The 21,648-nt window shown below is 39.9% G+C and overlaps 1 protein-coding gene across 5 annotated transcripts; it reads left to right on the forward strand.

Annotated features, from left to right (window-relative positions):
* The first annotated feature begins 1,072 nt into the window (after positions 1-1,072).
* On the forward strand, positions 1,073-19,857 carry LOC117344997 (eukaryotic translation initiation factor 5A-1-like). 5 transcript variants are annotated; one of them, XM_033907913.1, is made up of 5 exons: positions 1,073-1,096; positions 9,658-9,852; positions 12,881-12,985; positions 16,827-16,958; positions 18,511-18,821. In XM_033907913.1, the coding sequence occupies exons 1-5, from the start codon at positions 1,088-1,090 to the stop codon at positions 18,571-18,573; spliced, it is 504 nt and encodes a 167-aa protein (XP_033763804.1). In that variant the 5' UTR covers positions 1,073-1,087; the 3' UTR covers positions 18,574-18,821. The 5 variants fall into 5 exon arrangements, with proteins under 5 accessions (XP_033763804.1, XP_033763805.1, XP_033763803.1 ...); XM_033907914.1 differs by lacking the exon at positions 1,073-1,096 and adding an exon at positions 8,009-8,076; XM_033907912.1 differs by lacking the exon at positions 1,073-1,096 and adding an exon at positions 8,238-8,285.
* Positions 19,858-21,648: the final 1,791 nt, after the last annotated feature.

Raw genomic sequence — 21,648 nt, forward strand, 5'->3', positions numbered from 1 at the left:
TCCTACCCTTATACCTACTGTATCCTCCCCTTATACCTACTGTATCCTACCCCTTATACCTACTCTATCCTACCCCTTATACCTACTGTATCCTACCCCTTATACCTACTCTATCCTACCCCTTATACCTACTCTATCCTACCCTTATACCTACTCTATCCTACCCCTTATACCTACTCTATCCTACCCCTTATACCTACTCTATCCTACCCCCTTATACCTACTGTATCCTACCCTTATACCTACTGTATCCTACCCTTATACCTACTGTATCCTACCCCTTATACCTACTGTATCCTACACCTTATACCTACTCTATCCTACCCCTTATACCTACTGTATCCTACCCCTTATACCTACTCTATCCTACACCTTATACCTACTCTATCCTACCCCTTATACCTACTGTATCCTACACCTTATACCTACTCTATCCTACACCTTATACCTACTCTATCCTACCCCTTATACCTACTGTATCCTACCCCCTTATACCTACTCTATCCTACCCTTATACCTACTGTATCCTACCCTTATACCTACTCTATCCTACCCCTTATACCTACTGTATCCTACACCTTATACCTACTCTATCCTACCCCTTATACCTACTGTATCCTACCCCTTATACCTACTGTATCCTACCCCTTATTCCTACTCTATCCTACCTTTACACTTACTCTATCCTACCCTTTATACCTACTATATAACACCAATTACCAATTATCCTGTGGTAAAGATAGATAAGTTTTACAAGCCTGGAAACTACGGAATTGTTTTAAAATTACAAAAACGGGCGATAAAAACAAGAGTTAATGCACATTTGCTTTGGCAGTGTTGACTCCATACACATTTTCTCGCCCCGACAGAACACTTGAAAGGGTTATTATGTCTTAATGTCAAAATGGGGTTTTGGAAGGGTGCACAGAAGGGTTAGTAAAATTTTTACTTTTGTTTTAATTTTGTTATTTGTTTGTTCGGGTTTTGAATGGCTGAAGGATACCAGATGTGATAGACCTAGTGTTGGTTGACTTGTGTGCTTGTCTTGTTCTAAAGGCGGGGGATGTGGATGATTTTCCTCTAGTCTATGGCTACGGTAAATGATTTGTAGTGTATTCGTGTTAGCAGTGACGACCAATTTAGGTTGTCTAACATGTCTTGTACTGAACGTATTGTGCTGCTCTGCATTGTATGTTTAGTATCTGGTTAATTCGGGTTGTGTTGTGGGGGTTCCATATGGAAGAGCAGTATTCCAATTTGGGTCTGACAACGACCTTGTATGCGTGTTCTTTGATGTGTTGAGATTTGATTTTTAGGTTTGGTTTTTAAAATCCTAGTGATTTGTTTGCGTTAGACATGATGTTGTTTATATGCGTGCCCTGTTTAAGTTTTTTTTAGCGTAATGGCTAAGTTTTTGCTTGTGACTACTTGTTGTAATGTGTAGTTGTGGAGTTTTTATAAGATGTAGATACTGTATGTCATTAGCCAGTCTTGTTTCCATTTGCCTGCTGAGTCTATGTCGTGTTATATTTTGATTGCGTCATTCTTGTTGTGTATTGTTTTGTATACATTTTCCTTGAGGTACCCCTGATGTAACTAGGATATTGGCTAAGTGTTTCCTTGATCGAGTACTACTGTTAGGGCGCAGTGCGTTAATAAGTCTGTTATCCATGTGAGTGTGTTCCCTATCATCCCATAGTGTTTGAGTTTGTACTGCAGTCTTTTGTGTGGGACTTTGTCCAAGGCTTTGGCAAAGTCCATTATGATAATATCTGTTTGCGTGTTTGTATTGGCATTTTGTGCAAGGTCATGGATGAATGTAGTGAGTTGTGTTTCACAAGATCTTGGAAGAACGGAATCCGTGTTGTATGCTATATAGAATGTTATTGCTTTCAGTGTGTGTTTCATTATTGCGCTCTTAACAATGGCGTGTTCCATGAATGCATGTACACAAAATGCAGGTGTGCGGTATGGGCGGTAGTTTGTGGGGGTATGCGTATGGGCGGTAGTTTGTGGGGGTGTGCGGTATGGGCGATAGTTTGTGGGGGTGTGCGGTATAGGCGGTAGTTTGTGGGGTGTGCGGTATGGGCGGTAGTTTGTGGGGGTGTGCGGTATGGGCGGTAGTTTGTGGGGGTGTTCGGTATAGGCGGTAGTTTTGGGGGGTGTGCGGTATGGGCGGTAGTTTGTGGGGGTGTGCGGTATGGGCGGTAGTTTGTGGGGTGTTCGGTATGGGCGGTAGTTTGTGCGGATGTTCGGTATGGACGGTAGTTTGTGGGGATGTGCGGTATGGGCGGTAGTTTGTGGTGGTGTGCGGTATGGGCGGTAGTTTGTGGGGTGTTCGGTATTGGCGGTAGTTTGTGGGGGGGGGGGGGGGTGCGGTATGGGCGGTAGTTTGTGGGTGTGTGTGTGTGGGGGGGGGGGGGGGGGGTATGCGGTATGGGCGGTAGTTTGTGGGGGGGGTGCGGTATGGGCGGTAGTTTGTGGGGATGTGCGGTATGGGCGGTAGTTTGTGGTGGTGTGCGGTATGGGCGGTAGTTTGTGGGGGTGTGCGGTATGGGCGGTAGTTTGTGGGGTGTTCGGTATGGGCGGTAGTTTGTGGGGGTGTTCGGTATGGGCGGTAGTTTGTGGGGGTGTGCGGTATGGGCGGTAGTTTGCGGGGGTGTGCGGTATGGGCGGTAGTTTGTGGGGGTTTGCGATATGGACGGTAGTTTGTGGGGTGTGCGGTATGGGCGGTAGTTTGTGGGGGTGTTCGGTATAGGCGGTAGTTTGTAGGTGTGTGCGGTATGGGCGGTAGTTTTTGGGGGTGTTCGGTATGGGCGGTAGTTTTTGGGGGTGTGGGGTATGGGCGGTAGTTTGTGGGGGTGTGCGGTATGGGCGGTAGTTTGTGGGGATGTTCGGTATGGGCGGTAGTTTGTGGTGGTGTTCGGTATGGGCGGTAGTTTTTGGGGGTGTTCGGTATGGGCGGTAGTTTTTGGGGGTGTGGGGTATGGGCGGTAGTTTGTGGGGGTGTGCGGTATGGGCGGTAGTTTGTGGGGGTGTTCGGTATGGGCGGTAGTTTGTGGTGGTGTTCGGTATGGGCGGTAGTTTTTGGGGGTGTTCGGTATGGGCGGTAGTTTTTGGGGGTGTGGGGTATGGGCGGTAGTTTGTGGGGGTGTGCGGTATGGGCGGTAGTTTGTGGGGTGTGCGGTATGGGCGGTAGTTTGTGGGGGTGTTCGGTATGGGCGGTAGTTTTTGGGGGTGTGGGGTATGGGCGGTAGTTTGTGGGGGTGTGCGGTATGGGCGGTAGTTTGTGGGCGTGTGCGGTATGGGCGGTAGTATGTGGGGGTTTGCGATATGGACGGTAGTTTGTGGGGTGTGCGGTATGGGCGGTAGTTTGTGGGGGTGTTCGGTATAGGCGGTAGTTTTTGGGTGTGTGCGGTATGGGCGGTAGTTTGTGGGGGTGTGCGGTATGGGCGGTAGTTTGTGGGGGGGTGCGGTATGGGCGGTAGTTTGTGGGGGTGTGCGGTATGGGCGGTAGTTTGTGGGGGTGTGCGGTATGGGCGGTAATTTGTGGGGGTGTGCGGTATGGGCGGTATGGGCGGTAGTTTGTGAGGGTGTGCGGTATGGGCGGTAGTTTGTTGTGGTGTGCGGTATGGGCGGTAGTTTGTGGTGGTGTGCGGTATGGGCGGTAGTTTGGGGGGGGGGGGGGGGTGCGGTATGGGCGGTAGTTTGTGGTGGTGTGCGGTATTGGCGGTAGTTTGTGGTGGTGTTCGGTATGGGCGGTAGTTTGTGGTGGTGTGCGGTATGGGCGGTAGTTTGTGGTGGTGTGCGGTATGGGCGGTAGTTTGTGGTGGTGTGCGGTATGGGCGGTAGTTTGGGGGGGGGGGGGGGGGGGGGGGGATGCGGTATGGGCGGTAGTTTGTGGGGGTGTTCGGTATGGGCGGTAGTTTGTGGGGGTGTTCGGTATGGGCGGTATTTTGTGGGGATTTGCGGTATGGGCGGTAATTTGTGGGTTGTGCGGTATGGGCGGTAGTTTGTGGTGGTGTTCGGTATGGGCGGTAGTTTGTGGTGGTGTGCGGTATGGGCGGTAGTTTGTGGGGGTGTGCGGTATGGGCGGTAGTTTGTGGTGGTGTGCGGTATGGGCGGTAGTTTGTGGGGGGGGGGGGGGTGCGGTATGGGCGGTAGTGTTGTGAGGGTATGCGGTATGGGTGGTAGTTTGTGGTGGTGTGCGGTATGGGCGGTAGTTTGTGGGGGTGCGGTATGGGTGGTAGTTTGTGGTGGTGTGCGGTATGGGCGGTAGTTTGTGGGGGTGTTCGGTATAGGCGGTAGTTTTGGGGTGTGTGCGGTATGGGCGGTAGTTTGTGGTGGTGTGCGGTATGGGCGGTAGTTTGTGTGTGTGTGGGGGGGGGGGGGGGGGGGGGGGGTGCGGTATGGGCGGTAGTTTGTGGTGGTGTGCGGTATGGGCGGTAGTTTGTGGTGGTGTGCGGTATGGGCGATAGTTTGTGGGGGTGTGCGGTATGGGCGATAGTTTGTGGGGGTGTGCGGTATGGGCGATAGTTTGTGGGGGTGTGCGGTATGGGCGGTAGTTTGTGGGGGTGTGCGGTATGGGCGGTAGTTTGTGGGGGTATGCGTATGGGCGATAGTTTGTGGGGGTGTGCGGTATGGGCGGTAGTTTGTGGGAGTGTGCGGTATGGGCGGTAGTTTGTGGGAGTGTGCGGTATGGGCGGTAGTTTGTGGGGTGTATTTGTCTCCTTTTTTTTTTTTAGACGAGGCTGACATTTGCGTGTTTCCATTCATCGCGTAACGTGTTTGTGTTGAGGGATGTGTTGCCAATTTCAGTAAGAATGGGTGATATGGGGTAGTTTAAGAAGTTTTCCGTCGATTTGGTCTGGTCCAAATGCTTTGTAGGAGTTTATATTGTTCATTAATAGTTCGATACTATTGCAGGTGAGTTGTATTTCTGGCATGATAGGGTTTTGTGAGGGTCCTTTGCCTGCAATATCTTTGTTCTGTTCTGTGGTGAAGGAACATTGAAATAACTTAGAATGTTTGCCTTTGCGGTAGTGTCTGTATAGTGAGTTGTCCTTCTTTGCGGAGTGTAGGGATGGCAGTGTTGTCAGTTTACGTGGCCGCTATTTGAACCATTATAGATAGTTATATACGACTCCCCGGTACACACGTGGCAATTCAGTAATTAACTACGTTTATAACTAACAAATGGTTTATACCTGTGATGGTTTGTGTATCAGCATAGTCCAATAGCTAGCTTTTGTGGCTGTGCGGTTGAGTGTCGTGTCTTTATATCAAAGTTAAAGCTACATACTCCCAAACAACCTAAAATTCAAGTTGCACACGTGTATTAAAGGCAATCCAAGATGCTTGACCACTGGCCTAGACGTCAATGTATAAAAGCGAGCCGAGAACGAGGCTATAACAATGTGTACTGCACATAAACTATACACATGGCTGTTGTATACATATATCGAGCATACGTGAACTTTGCCTAATAATGCTTTCATTTAAACATATTAACAGAATATTCGCGTAATATCCAGGTAACTGAACAAAATAAACAAACATAGTTTACATTTAAATACTTAATTTTAAAATGTAGCAATATACATACAACAAAACACCGATCAAATTTTAGATCGGTGAAGTTGACAATGTTCGAAAGCTAACCAGCAATCCAATAGACGTCCGGAAAAATCGGAATTCGAGTCTATTCCCTTTTCTTCTATCGTTAAGTTCCAGCGAACCATTTCCGTTCGTAATGAAATACTCGGGTTTTGCCGATTCCACTCTCTTTTGTGTCCTGTTTTTTTTCAGAATCTGCAATTTTGTATGGACAGTAAAACCAGCCGTTGCATTGTGGGACTAATTTTCAGAGAAACTTTGTCCGGCAGCCACAGTTATTATTTTTGGGAATTCCCCGTATACTTTCATAAATACACATTTTCTTTCAGTTTCTGATTCACGATAATCTGTTAGGTATGTATAAAGTCCGAAAACTGTAAAAAGCTCAAACATTGATTTTAAGTAAAATCGGCCGTGTTGCACGTTGCATACAAAGTAGAATTTCTTTTGATTTCAAGATAGACAACTTGTTGAATGCATTTCAAGACGCAGATTTTCTAAATTTTCAAGGGAAAAATCAAGTTGAAATAGAAAAAGGTGATATATATTGTAGTCGCAATCCGAATGGAAAATGATACCCAAGCAGGGGAATATGACGCGGTTGTATGACGCATGCAGTTATCACCCAGGCGCCCTACAATCTATATTGAAAATACGCAGCATTTCCCCCCCCCCCCCCCCCCATAGATATATTTAAACTCAATATATCATGATTTGATGAAGCGTTCCTTTCTTTCTTTATGTTTTTTTTAATAAACCATTTTAGCAATGCATCTCTCTTCACGCTCCTGTACATGCACCCACTAAGTTATGATAGTAATCTAAAAGAAGAATGATTAACTATAGGACTTCCCAAGTTCTGTTTTAATATATTAATTTCTTTTTATAACGTACACTCTCAAATTGTTGAATTCACAAGAAAATAATTGACGTTTAACAATTCTAGAGCTGGATATAGACTTATAATCTATTTCCATTATAAAATTTAAAAAAGAAGAAGATAATTATCAGCCGTCACTGCCTTTCCCTAGACAGCGATTACGTCACAAGAATAGTTTGCGATAAACATTTGCTAAAACTGACTGACTACTTTAAATTTAAATTTCCTTTGTACTTTATCTATACACTATAGTATACTATGCAAACCCTTGTTTGGCAATTTACGAATCTCTCCCCTCGTGTTGAGATCTTCCTATCCTCTTAACTTGGACAGGGATACCGCAGTTTTACTCCTTTACCTAGGGAAAAGACCATTAATGGGGGGGGGGGGGGGGGGGGGGGGGGGGGGGGGGGGGGGGGGGGGGTTCCCCCCTATCTCACCCAAAAAAAAGGGGGTGGAGGTAATATAATACACACATGTACACCCCTATCTCACCCAAAAAAAAGGGGTGAAATATTATATTACCTTTCTTTGACCTGACCTGACCTGACCTGACCGGGGGGGGGGGGGGGGGGGGGGTGTCCCCCTATCTCACCCAAAAAAAGGGGATGGAGGTAATATAATACACACATGTACACTTTTTGGGGGTGAGATACTTTCTTTGGCCTGACAACCGCGGCATAATCCTGTGAAGTATGAGAGAAGTCCCTGTCCACGAAACTTTTTACCCAATTTACCCTTTTATGGATGTTAACAGAACGTGGATGAATTGTCTATATAATACGTGACGTCATGATATTGTTGGCGTGACGACATACAATTATTGAGAACGTCCCCCTATCTCACCCCAAAAGGGGTGAAATATTATATTACCTTTGACCTGACAATCGCGGCATAATCCTGTGAAGTATGAGATGAGTCCCTGTCCACGAAACTTTTACCCAATTTACCCTTGTATGGATGTTAACAGAACGTGAATGAATTGTCGATATTGTTGGCGTGACGACATGCAATTGTTGAGAACGTGCAAAGAGCATGTGTAGCCCTGTCCAGGGTAAGATTTAATATATAATCTAACATGGGTCTGTTCCGTGGACAAGGATATCTCAACCCGTATGGCGCAAGGAAGGATGTCATAATTAAATATTTTTGCCTAGGCAATATTTTATTTTTGCCTAGGCAAAATTCGATTTCTGCCTAGGCAAAAATATTTAATTATGACATCCTTCCCGCGCCATAAACCCGAGTGTAAGAGTTTGGCCAGTCAGCATGAGGCTAGCGAGTGCTAGCCACAACGGCGTGAAATATCATATTAACCCAATCCATATCAACCACGGGATCTGTGAAGTATGTAAAATTTAGTAAAAAAAAATATACATAATTTCCCATCTTGGTTAACCTTATATATATAGACATTCTATGTATATAAACCTGTCATTGAACAAATTCTTTTTGTAATTGGCGGTAGCGATATACAACATATTACTATATTTCACAACAGTGCCTCCCTCTGGTGCAAGACTGTTTTACGTGTTGCGCATGCGTAACAAATCCTTTTTCTATTCCATTCGGGGGAACACGTGAGTTTTAAAATTATTGCCCATTCTGTAGTTGATATGGTCATTGTCTTTTCACTTAAACTTAATATTCTATTGTCAGAAAACATAACTAGGCTTTTAGCGCTCTAACTAAGAACGGAAATGGAGTTTGGTTACTATATCTCTTCAATATGCTAGTAGGGCTAGTGCATTCCAGCATGGCGATTCATCTCGCCATCTCTAACAAAAATGTACATTACAACCGTATCGTTCTAATCATCCCGAGTATCCGCTTTCAGTTCGTTTTAATTTATTGTCATTGATGTAACACGTTGATGTGATGTTTACCCTGTATTTACTTTGTAAGTGTAATGTGAGTCTACACCGGCCGGGCCTATATTTGTGAAGTTGCCAGGTGTCCAGACCGACGTCAACCTGCCCGAGTTGAATAGTTTCGGCATGTTATAAAGCGGACGGTTTCTGATTTTTTACTCTTATTCGAGATGTTTTATCTTGTCTTTGAATCGATTAATGTGATATCGGAATGATCGATTAGCCCCCCTCCATCCAACAGTCTGATGTGATGATGGGGCCCCTTGCGTTGCAAGTTTTTGTACGAAGACCCGGATGTCCACCATCATGGTGATGCGGTTCTCTCGGGACTCTTTCATAGTGATAAGTTGTACTTACTTTGTCAACATGACCTCTGTTTGGTGCAAACGCTTGAGCTTCAAGCAGCAGTTTTTGGTCAGAAAATAAGACTTATTGTATTTTCAGTGGTGTTGATAGAGAGTAATGTTATTTTGGAGTGAAAATTATATGGTTGCTTCTCTAGATATAAAGCTGTGTACAAATTTGACATATCAAGATCACTGAGGTTGAGGTTGCATCATGAGGTTGTCCTCAAGCTCTTCTGTTAGGCTTGGGAGCCTCTCTGAGCCATTTGTTTGTCTTGTTTTGTTTGGTCCAGCAGAGAAGCAGTTGGGCATGTATTTGATGGTTAGTCCTTTCCAGTGTTCTTTAAGTCTAGATATAAAGGATTTCAATGTATCGCCACACATGTTATGATGATCACCAATAAGTTATGCTTAAATGTGGTAAAAGCTGGTAATTAACAAGAAACTATGGCGAAAGAAATGCCTTAATGACACTACACTTGATAAGCAGTCCAAAGTTATTTATATTGTGGAACAGCACTGTATTTTAAGTACTGCTCTGAGGATACAGGGTAGTTATCCTTCGAAAGGCCTCATACCTTTACATTACCCTTGTTTTAGCCCTCGGTTATAGGTTAGACATCATCAGAACAATACATATATATTTTATCAATTGAGCTTACACAACCTTATTCGAGCACTTGGTCTTTGGAATACCACTATTTTATACCATTTCCAAAAAGTAAACATGGTTAACATGAAAATTGGAACTGGTGACTTTGCCATAATTTGTAACTGGCCATGTAGACGATTCAGAGCCTGTGGGCCTCTTGTAGTAATTGTGTTCACTTTTTGGGATGGTGTGAAGTAAAACAGTATGAGTAGTGGTATATGCATAAGCCATACGAATAAAAACTTATTTGATATCTAGGATATTTAAAAGTTATTCTTTACTTTTTGATTTCAGAAATTTATAGTCTTCAAAATGAGTGACCATGAAGATATTAATAGCGACTTCCAAGGTACAGAATCAGGAGCTGCCAAATTTTTTCCACAGCAGTGCTCTGCATTGAGGAAGAACGGCCATGTTCTGATTAAGAATAGGCCTTGCAAAATTGTGGAAATGTCTACATCCAAAACAGGAAAACATGGTCATGCTAAGGTAAGCATACATCTTGGATATCAATGATCTGTATCCCTAGCCCTCTCGCTTTCAATTTGACTAATTGAATGAAATGAAATAGAAAATCATAGACATATAATGAGTTCCAGAGATCACAATTTTCTTGGTAAAATGTGATACATTGGCCCATTTTTATCCCCCGCATTTAACATTTATTGTAAATTGACACATTGTATTTAAAATTGACCCCTCATTTTTTGTCCAGAGGGGCCACTTAACCCACTCACCTGAAACAAGCTGAGGCTCTGGTTTTAAGACTTGCACTACTCCTATACGTATATGAGGTCTTATTCCACCTGATTACATTGGTGGATATTACGACCTCATATTAGATCAGCCTGTGTTTCTTGAAGCTGCCAGCGCCCAATCCAGGGGCACAAAAAGTGTCATAAACCATATGATATTTTACAACTATGTGTACGCTTACTTGTTGATGAAGTATTAATCGATTTATGCACAAACTATTGATTAACATTTTAATTATAATTCTGTTCAAATTCTGGTTCACTCAAACAAGATTATGTTTGCGGTTGGTATAAAATACGGAACGCAAATGGAACATCATTAAACTTTTACATCATTTTGTTTGTTTCGTCTATTTCAACTCCCAAATTGGATAAACCGGAAATAACCCAGAGAGGTCACAATCAAAACAAGTATTGCAGTATATTTAAGTGGGACCTATGCTTAAAAGACAAGAAAGGATAATAATCACTGGATTTAGGATACAGATCTGGGTATCGTTTCACAAAGCTTTGTTACTTACGAACATTCGTAAGTTATGCATAACTTTACGCCATATCCACCCTGTCCTAACTTATGAAAACAATTTAAAATTGTGCGCAATCATGTCCTTTTGAACAGAAAAAGATGTACTCAATTACAAATTAGCATAAGAGAACGACCATGCCTTGTTAGCAATTGTTTCGAGGTGGAAACCTGGTTTTAAATTTCAAGGAGGGATGCCAGCGAAATACACCTTGTCATGAAACTAATTGTACGCATATTTACAGACTATGCCATCAGTTAGTCTATTTTAGAACATTACGTATATATATGAGCATTAAGCAAAATCTGTGAAAATTGCATTGTTACTGTTTGTTATACCGCATGATAAACAAAATAAAATTGGAATTTTATAGAAAATTTTATCTTCTATGAATAATACAGTTGTTTTGATAGAACAAAATAAAGTTCAGTCTATGTACGGGACTCGGGAATACGACTGGAATGGGACCGGCATACTATTTTCACCTCAAAAGTGTCATCTTTTTTTACCTCCAAGTAAGAGAGTGTTATTAACGCCAGGATGCTTTTGGCACCCGCTGTTATAGTCGTGGTGGGTAAATTTTGTTAGTTTACACTTTTGTTTCCGGCTAACAACTTCTCTTTTCTGTAATACAATGATATACATCCGCAGCTTAATATAGTTCCTATTTGGCAGTAATTATTGACACGATTTAACTCATGGTTCCTGTGTTTACTGCAATTATTTAAAATCAAATATGAATGTTTAGTGTTCTAGACTATTTTAGATTATAAATATAACATTTTTCTCACCAGTATATGTAATTTTGTTGGCCTAGGATTACGTAGTTCTGTCTCAATCCTGCCTTGAAAACGAAAGTAAAAAATTCAGTTTGATCATCGTGTGTCCATAGAGAAACTATCAACATGTCTTAGATTCGTATGTTCATCTAGAGTTCATATGCAGGAACATTTCATATAAGCCTAAAACCAACTGTGTTTACGTTGTCAAATGTTTACAATTCTATAAATAGCTTTGCAGCCAAACATTCCACGGGATACTTCAGCTGTCACGTGATCATCACTAATCGGCCAAAATGGTGGTCATGTCTTAATGTAACTAAACCATAGCCAGCGACAGTTCGCAGTTTCAAATTTGCATGTCGCTAGAATACACAAGAAATTTCAACAGGAATTGAAGGCAAGTTTTAACAAACTACATTGCCGTTTTTCATAAGGATTTTATTAAAGAAGATTATTATTTGTTTATTTGAAAAGAATCTTAACGATTATGATCCGTGACTGGCGTCTTGTTTGTTAAAACTGTTGGCCTATATATATTTGTCTCGTCGGACAGCGTGACAGAGGAGGAAAAATATTTGCATTTTCGATGTTACTATGGGTCATAAATACATGTTTGCTAGGCCTAATTAACGTCTTATAGTATAAAAAAAAACTAAGGCTGTGTACATCTTGGATTTTATCTCTGGTTGTACATGTGACTGTTAGACCGAATTGTCCTTCAGTTGATTTTTTTTCAAAGTTTACAAGCAGCTTTACTGATTCAGAAGTATATCAATAATCTTCCACAAATGTTAAAGAAATAGAGACAGAACTATACTCAGCTATTGGAAAGTTGTCAGCAGATAAATACATGTTTTCTAGAATATATATAGAATAGGAATAACCAGATTAAGACATTTCATCTGATACAAATGTAGCTGTCTGACTATAAAATCCAATTTAAAGTTTCTTATTATATGACCTCAGACCCTGACGTTTCTCAGGGCCTTTGGCCCTTTGATATATTTTTAGGGAGAGCGTACAAGTTTTACATTTATTATAAGTAACGAAGCTTTGTGAAACGATATACCATGGACATCAATTTTGTAACTGTGTATTTATCATAGCTAAAAAGAAAAAGGTAGGTACACACCTACATAATATGTATAAGAATGTAATTAAAATCATTTAAAAGTTAACATTCTCACATTTCTTACGATGTGTAATAAATTTGAGAATGATGACTTTTAAACGATTTTAAATAGGTGTGTCACAGCAACAGGTCCTACGTCTGATGGTAATTAAGAGTATCCTGTCGTGTCAACCTTTAATGTTATTGGAGTACACTCGCACAAGAAATATGAAATTTATACATTGAAATTTCTTGTTAAAGTAAAATTGAAATTTTAGACCTGTGTAAATGTCGGACAGTATTTTACATGTTGAAATCATTTAATGCCTTGGGTTTCATTTTCAGGTTCATATGGTTGGTATAGACATTTTCACTGGCAAAAAATATGAAGATATTTGTCCATCTACACACAACATGTCTGTTCCTCTTGTTAAAAGAACCGATTATCAGGTAAGTCCATGTGATATGTTGAAGATTACCAGGTAAGTGGCATGAATATCTAAATGCATACTTGCCAAAAACCTTTGTATTTTGAGACTCTATATTTTGGATCCGAGATTTAAAATTAGGGACCAATCTAGTTCTGTTTTCCTGCTATGTTATGGCACAAAACTCTCACAAAAATGGACAAAAATTCCCCCCCTTTTACACCATGGTTGGAGATCAAAGGTGTATGATGCTTCCTACCAGTGGCATTTGTGTTTCTCTGGTTGCTGAGAAACTTATCGTCTCTTGACAGATTTGACTAATTATTAGCTCACTGATTATGATTAACCGTGAGCTAATGCTGTATCTCCAGCGTTGGCATCCCTAACCAACTGAAGAAAGTTTTTGTCAAGTCCAAAAAGATGCACCTTACACCTTTCTTATTTGGGTTATATGTTCATTAGAGGTCCAGGAGTGATGTTATTGCAAAATCATTTAGAAAAAAAAAAGTTTTTTTTTTTTTCACATTTCACCATTTTGTGGACTTCATTTTTTGGCACCAAAACTCGCTTTAAAGTTTTTGGGGTAAGTTTTTGGAAAGCTTGTAAGTCCACACCCTTATTTGGTTTATACATCCATTAAAGGTCTTGGAGTGATTTTATTTGACATACAATCTTAAAATGACATGCTTATACATTAGAGCTGAAACGAATGTTCGAATGGTCGCGAATGAATACCAATTCCCCGAATATTCGAATACGATTCCACTATTCGAATATTCGGGGAATACAATATTAACTTCCCTTTAGTCCTTTGATCTGAAACATGTACAAACGTTTCATTTGAGTTTGTGAGCATTTCCAGCTAAATTCCAATAAATCTTAAGCAGAATGTAAGCTATGCTTAGAAGTTTTAACGTACAAACGTACTATACATCCTACATAGCGAATCATCCCCTGGCCAAACTCTTTAACGTGTTAAAACGTCAGATTTCCGTTCCAATCCAGGATTCATTTTAACATAAAAATACATGTAACCACAAATATTTTGACACGAATAGGTTCCAAAACTCGTGAATGAAAAGATATAAACATTTTTCTGACATGACATCGTAAATAAGGTACAGTGCTGCTGTCTTTTATATCCGTACTATGTACAGAACTGTCAACCATGTGGTGCGCCATATGCATTACGTTAGTGTCAATAAAACGCTTCGAAACAATAGCGACATTCCCGGTTACAAGCGCCCAACCGACAGAGGAAAATTTACCATGTGGACAGTTCGCGGTCGTTTTATTTCATGTTATTTTGCCAGTATATTGAATGTAGAACATTTACATATGGACCCAATGTAGTGAACGTTGATTTTTTTATTATCTATTGGTCTTATAATGCAAATATTCCTTCTTTTGACATTAACAATATGACAGACACAAGCTCGTCAATCAGGTAGCTATATATATAGGCCAGCCATGTTTAAGTTGTCGTCAATAGGTGAACTTGGCAATTTTTTACGATTATTAAAGTGAGCTTCCAACTTTTTTCTAGCCATTCTTCAGTTGTATATATCACTGTTACTTATTTAAAGCTTTTCAGTCATCTATCAAGCTTAGTAAATCAGAAATAATTACGTTTTCTTAAGTGTTGACTGTACACTCCCGAATATTCGAATACTATTTGAATATACTAAACGAATATTCGAATTAACTAATCATTATATTATGTGTATGTATTGCAGGTAGCAGTCATCCTTTTATTGAGTAGTAATAAAGCCATCTTGACAAAGGAAGGTGTTGATCTTCATTTATGACTGCTACCTTGTCCAAACATTTCAGTTCCTCCACCGGAAAAACGGTTTTCGAACACTTTGCACACTGTTTGCTCATGATTGCGTCCTTGTTAATTTCCAATAAGCGAATCAATTATAAACGAAATTATGACTGTAAGAATCCACTTCTGTACATGTATTCTCATCGAAACACACTCCGCTATCTCCGCCCGTTCGAAGGTTGGCTTACCCCCATGCTAACTGCAGAGCTGAGTTAGCCGTAAAGACGGTGAAACGTATGCTCATGGATAACATCTCACCCACAGGGTCTCTTGATGTGGATACATTCCAGCGAGAACTACTGATGTACAGGAATTCTATCGACCCAGAGACCAAGGCATCACCAGCGTTAGTTTTGTTTGGACGACCTATTCGGGATGCAATCCCTATCCCAATGGGTAGATACTCACCGCATGAGACATGGAGAGAGATCCTAACCCACCGTGAAATGGCCCTGGCCAAACGTCATTCAAGGGAACATGAACGTTGGAGCGAGCACACTCACCTTTTGCCATCACTGAAAGTTGGTGATCATGTGTATTTGCAAAACTTGATGGGAAACCACCCTAGGCGATGGGACCGGACTGGTGCAGTAGTGGAGGTACGGCAATACCACCAGTATGTAATTCGCGTGGATGGCACAGGACGTGTCACTATCAGGAACCGTCAGCACCTCCGGAAGTTTACACCTTTTCAAAGTAATCCAACAGGCATACAGGCAACGGATACACCAACTCAGTCCCAACTGCCCACTACTCCGTCAAGCCAGACACATTTAGGCAAGCCTGTGTCAACATGAAAAGTCTACGCTGATAATCCAGTCTGCACTTCCGGAGTACCGATTGATCGACCTCCTTCAGTCAGTTCTCAACTAACAGATGCTAGCCCAGTTGCGCCAGCCTGTCTGCCAGCTGTGGAGCTCAATGATGCTGTGACACCTAGAAAAGTACAGGAACCTTCCACCCGGACACATACCCCAACGCCACATATTGACTCTCCAGATCAGCCTATTCAGCCCCACATATGATGCTGTTTCAACTCCGAAATTGCCTCGTGCCCTTGCACGTCTTCAGCCATACAATCAGGCTGGACAGAAGGAGATGCTGAGATCAGGACGTCGTCAATCACCTCTTACGAACACCTCTAGTGATGGATGAAGTCGCTCAAGGCTAACTTGTGTATTGCTACTCCATTGTGAAGGGACAGTAATTGCTCTTTGGTTCTTAATGTGTGTTGGACACAGCCTTTGGATGAGATATGACTCTTCACTTTTGTGTTCTTATTCCATGTTTATTATTGTTTCGGAGAGTTTGTCACGCACTAATTCTGGACACTGATCGTCATTCCTCTTTACCTCTGCGATGGACGCTCTCTTGTGTTAGTTTTTCTGCTACCCATAAAAAACCTGTCCCTGGGGGAGGAGATAACTAATCATTATATTATGTGTATGTATTGCAGGTAGCAGTCATCCTTTGATTGAGTAGTAATAAAGCCATCTTGACAAAGGAAGGTGTTGATAATCTGCTATTCGTTTCAGCTCTATTATACATACATACAAAAATGTGCTAATGTGATTGCTGCTGCTGGCAGTGAGCTTCGCAATCGTTAAGGGTGCAGACTTACTTTTCCTGTTGCTTGTTATGCATCCATGCATAAGCTGCATAGTATTTATATCTTAAAGATACCAGGGCATCAGGTCAAATCATCATTTTAAACAATTCTCTATTTAACAGAAAATTGAATGGTCAAAATATAGTCAAATGAACAAATGAACTTGTTAATTTCGAGGTGAAATTTGATCTGAAAGTAAAATATATTCTCTCAAGGGTCTAAATTCCTGCATGCTATATCATTGAAAGTTTTACATCATTTACAGAGATTCTCGCAAAAATACATTAATTAGCTATATTAAGTATGTAACTTTTGGTGTTGTATATAAAAATAAATAAAACAGCTTAATCTTATTTTCAATTCTTCATATACTTTTTGTCAGCAATTTAGCACATTTAGATATTCAAAAATTGTTTTCTATTTTAGTTGATTGACATCACTGATGATTATGCCTCTTTAATGGACGATGGTGGTGAGATCAGGTCTGATTTGATCGTTCCAAAAAATGAAACTGGAGAGGAATTAAGACAGAAGTTCAAGTCTGATGAAGGCGTTAATGTGAGTTAACTTAGTGTGGTGGCAATGATTACTTCTAAAAATTATGGAATGTTTTAATCAATGAATTTATGTGTATATGACTGACAGCAAGTTAGTTAAATTAAAATTAATCCACTTTCCATTTACTCTCGACAAAAAACAAGAAGAGAAAAATCCACTTTCCATTTACTCTTGATGAATATAAAACAGGAAAAAATGGTCATTCAGTATATCATCATGACTATGGAACTAAGGTTTTATTCTGTTTCACCTATACTTTGCAAATATTCAGCATTGTTTTACCATTATCACGCTTAAAACGACATTCAGTCCTTACTCATATGCTGCTGATAATCATGGCATATTCCCTACTTGTGAAGCCGAGAGAATGTACCATCTGTTGCCGGTTACAAATATTTGAAACTTATCTTAAATCTGGGTCTTATTTGAACTTGTTATTCAAAGGGGGTTTATGTATGTAAAACTTATAAAAACTGATAACTGAACAGGTAATGAGTGTGATGGCCTTAGTGATATCATTGATATGTTTATTAATTCTGGCTGGGAAAATGATAAATTTGGTAAATTTGTTCTTTTGGATGTTATAAAAAGGTAATCCTGTTGAATGTTTGGCAAATTGAAATGACACAATCCCCAAAATATTGTAACCTTTTGGCCAATACAGAAATATGTGGGGAGTAGCAGTGGTCAATCTAGACTGCCCCATTGTGCCAATTATCCCTTATATTTCAATTGTCACAATATTTAGCTTGCCTCTAGAAGAAATGGAAGCCTATATATATAAAATCAGCTTGACATGTTGTCCTCAGTATTTGTTTCTGAATGGTAAGTTTTGTTGCAGGTGTTTGAGTGGTTTCTTTTAGTATACTCCTATCAATTGTATAAGGGTACTGATTTTGGTTTTAGGGTTGCTATCTGAAGTTTGGATGAACACTTTTAGGTGGAAAAGTCCTTTTTTTTAAGCGCACCTACCCAAAGGTCAAGTGAACTCATGCCATGGTGCAGCGTCCCTGTTTTTCTGTTAGTCCAGTCTCAACTTCCCATTAAACAACTTTTCTTAATAACCATTAGGCCCAGAGACGCGATATTAAGCTTGTAGCATACTAGGTTGAAGGGCTATCAATTTATTAGCTTACATGGCACAAAATCTGTTATCCATCCATCGTCTGTCAATATTTAACTTCTCAATACCCATAAGCTACTGAGTACTGATGTTTGACCAGGATGTACAGTTAAACCTGTTATAAAGGACACCTCTGTATAAAGGACACTTGTTTTTAAAGGACTGATTCATCAGACCCACTCCTTCCAATTTACTATATAATCAACCTCTGTATAAAAGACACTTGATCCGCCCCTTTGATGTCCTTTATAGACAGGTTTGACTGTACATAGGGAAGAGTACATTAAAGTTCTTCATATAGACAGCTTATATGGAAATCTAAAGGACCCACACTGTTCATCTTTGGCCAGAGGGTTCCAGCTATGGAGTGCTATGAAATTTTCTCATAAATGACTGACCTATATTAATCCCTGTTTTTTTTCTGTTTAGGTCACAGTCCTTAATTCCATGGATGAAGAAGTTATAATTGGTATCAAGCCGGGAACAAAATAGACAAACTAATTGAACCGGAAGTAGATATTTTGCGATATTTGGCTCCTTAAAATTTGGACTGATCATTGTTTGGCTCAATATTATCACAGAGATGGTTATGCAATGATCTTTATATAACCATTGAAGAGTTCAGGGAGTGGAGTGAAGAACTGAGAAAGGATTTCTTTTGGAGGGAATATTGACTTATAATCACAAAATATCCATTAAGATGAAATAGAAGAGTGAATGTGATAAATTTATCTAAATCAGGCCTTGGCTTTTAAATCCTCTACAAGGAACCTTCAATATTTTTCATTCTATCTGGATTTGTTACATAGGCATTTAATATATAACTTTGCTAATTGCTCCTGGCTGATCAAGATGTAAAAGCCTTTGACTGAATTTCAGTCTGTCTGGAAAAATCCTTAGAATTCACATATGTAGTGGAGGAAATTTACTACTACTACATAGTGATGATTAAGTTTTCCAAAATGAAATCTCCAGTGACAATGAAATCATGAGCAATATTCATTTTCTTTGTTGTAGTCGTTAAAATAGTTCCAAGCAATCGTTACTATGTTTGATAGCTTTTTAAATTTCTCAAAAAGTTTATTATTACTGTCTAAGAGAAATCCAAGGAAAAATCCTTGGATTTGATAACCTGGAAAAGTCTTATGAACCATGTTGCTGTATAATACCTTTTGAAGAAAAAAAAGCCTAATGCAATTTTATCTATGCGACATCTTATGACGATATTTCAGTAAATTGCTAATTTGCAGTTTTATGACTGCATCAAAGTAACACATGACATCACTTCAGGACTGAGCTGTGGTTCAATGTATGTGTGATGAAATTGTCATAGTGCAGTTAAATTTTATGAGTGTATGACAACATCTTGGTGTTGGGTGACATATTGGGACTGAACTCAGTTTTATGTTGTATGAAAGCATCATGGGGTGGGGTCACATATTGAAACTGAAATTCATGTTTTATGAGCATATGACTACCTTTCATAGTTGGTAATACAACTGTCAACTGGACTTGCTTCAGTTTTTATGGTTGTATGATAGCTTTTTAAGACCAATTTTTTCTTTGGTTGTTTAAACAAATTAATTTGGCTACCTTCACAAAGCTAGATTGCAATTGTGTCAATTGCCATAAGTACATATTCTGCTACTTCATTTTGGTATCAAATTGATGTCTTTCTGCTGTAAAGTGCTATTTATAATTGGAAGGTTTCATTGAATTTTCAAGAGTTGAATTGAATTTGTCCAAATGCAAAATAAATTAATCATGACCACTATATTGAGATTTTTTAGTTGTTTTTTTAAAAGAAATATATACAAGTCAATATCAGAAATTGTCAAATTTCAGATCTAATTTTTTTCAAAAATAGCTTGAGCAGATTTTAAGCCGACTAGGCACTAAGTGCAAAGAGAGCTAATGAATGATTGGGTGCCCATCCAGGAGTCTGTCTGTCAACTTTCAACTTCTAGTATAGTATAAGCGACAGAGAACTGATATTTTGGCCAAGAGAGATTATTATAAGAAATTGTATATTGAATTTTTCTTGTGTAAATTACCTTTACTTTTAAAGCCCACCATCAGCAGCCATCATTAGATGGTGGGCTATTCAAATCACATGGATGAACGTTTTCAGTATTAATAACAAATTCAGTATTTTGGAAATATGTTCTCCCATATACAGTAATTTCAGTATTTTGACATTCTGACACTTTCATCCATGAAATCGCCCTGCATCTGTGGTCCATCATCCCTCGATAAACAATGCTCGTTAATCACTATTTCTCAGAAAGTACTGAAGTTTCATATGCAAGTTCCCCTTTGTCCCTAGTTATGTATATTGCATTTTGGGACTGGTAAAAAAAAACCCAACAGGCAGCCATCTTGGATTTTAACAAATGAAGTCTTATCACTATTTCTCAGAAAGTACTAAAGGGATCTTTGTCATAATTCTTATGCAAGTTCCCCTTTGTCCCTAGTTATGCATATTGCATTTTGGGACTAATAAAAAAAACAACAGGCAGCCATCTTGGATTTTGACAAATGAAGTCTTATCGCTACTAAAGGGATCTTTGTCATAATATTGCAAGTTCCGCTTGGTCCCTAACTATGAAGACCTGGGAACTTCTAAGGATTGTCTGCAATTGCTACACAATTTACTTTTGAAATACAGACTACAGATTGACAATTAGATGCTACGGAAATAAAAAAAATGTTATTTTCTTCTTGTTCTTATGTTTAAATTAAATGTATTTATTAATTAATAATATAAACGAAAAAATGCATTGTTACGTTTATTTCATGTTCAATTTCTTAATTGAATTCCTGCATAAATTTCATGATTCGTTGTCAATCTGTTTTCTGAATCTACGAGCATTCCACTAAATGCATTCAAATAAACGTTTTAACATACCTCGGTCGGAATCGAGCATTTCAAAGATTTTGCATACGCTTAGACATGATGTGATCAAAATGGGCCGTTGAAAATGTGGAAACACATTGATGAAGCAGTAGGATTGCCTGTTCAGTCACCATACATGAAACGAACAAAGCCAAACAGCAATGACAGTTACCAATTGGAATGGACATGTCTGGGGAGCTGATCTGGAGGTTACATTTGTATACTGTTTCGTGTGTAGATTTTCCTGTGCAGTGCTCAAGCAGATCGACATGGTTATCTACAGCAAGTTAACTCTAAACAACACAAAAGATTTTGTCTCTTAGGTCGTTGTTATTGGTGTCAATGATTTTCCCTCGCACAACTGCTTTAAAATTATCTCTACACAACTACAAAGGCAAAACTGAGCTTTCTCCTGACTTGGGCATGTGATCCCGCATTTGCTACTGACAACGGCTCAAAACTACTGACAGCCAGCTTTGAAACTACTGACAGGCACTGGAAAGGGCTCCCAAGGGTTCCCAGGTCTGGTTATGCATATTGCATTTTGGGACAAATCGAAAAACAGCATGGCTGTAGGTGGCCATCTTGGATTTTGACAATTTAAGTTTTTTATAGTTATTTCTCAGAAAGTGCAGAAGGGATTTTTCTCAAATTTCATATGTAAGTTTCCC

Source organism: Pecten maximus, chromosome 16 (assembly GCF_902652985.1).
Source record: "Pecten maximus chromosome 16, xPecMax1.1, whole genome shotgun sequence".
Taxonomy (NCBI): domain Eukaryota; kingdom Metazoa; phylum Mollusca; class Bivalvia; order Pectinida; family Pectinidae; genus Pecten; species Pecten maximus.

Excerpts from the sequence above, each read along its gene's own strand:
- LOC117344997 (XM_033907910.1), top strand. The coding sequence starts at position 8,662 with ATGTCCACCATCATGGTGATGCGGTTCTCTCGGGACTCTTTCATAGTG. Across the intron at positions 8,782-9,657 it reads GCTTCAAGCAGCAGTTTTTG|AAATTTATAGTCTTCAAAAT; the intron begins GTCAGAAAATAA and ends TTTTGATTTCAG. Across the intron at positions 16,959-18,510 it reads AGTCTGATGAAGGCGTTAAT|GTCACAGTCCTTAATTCCAT; the intron begins GTGAGTTAACTT and ends TTTTCTGTTTAG.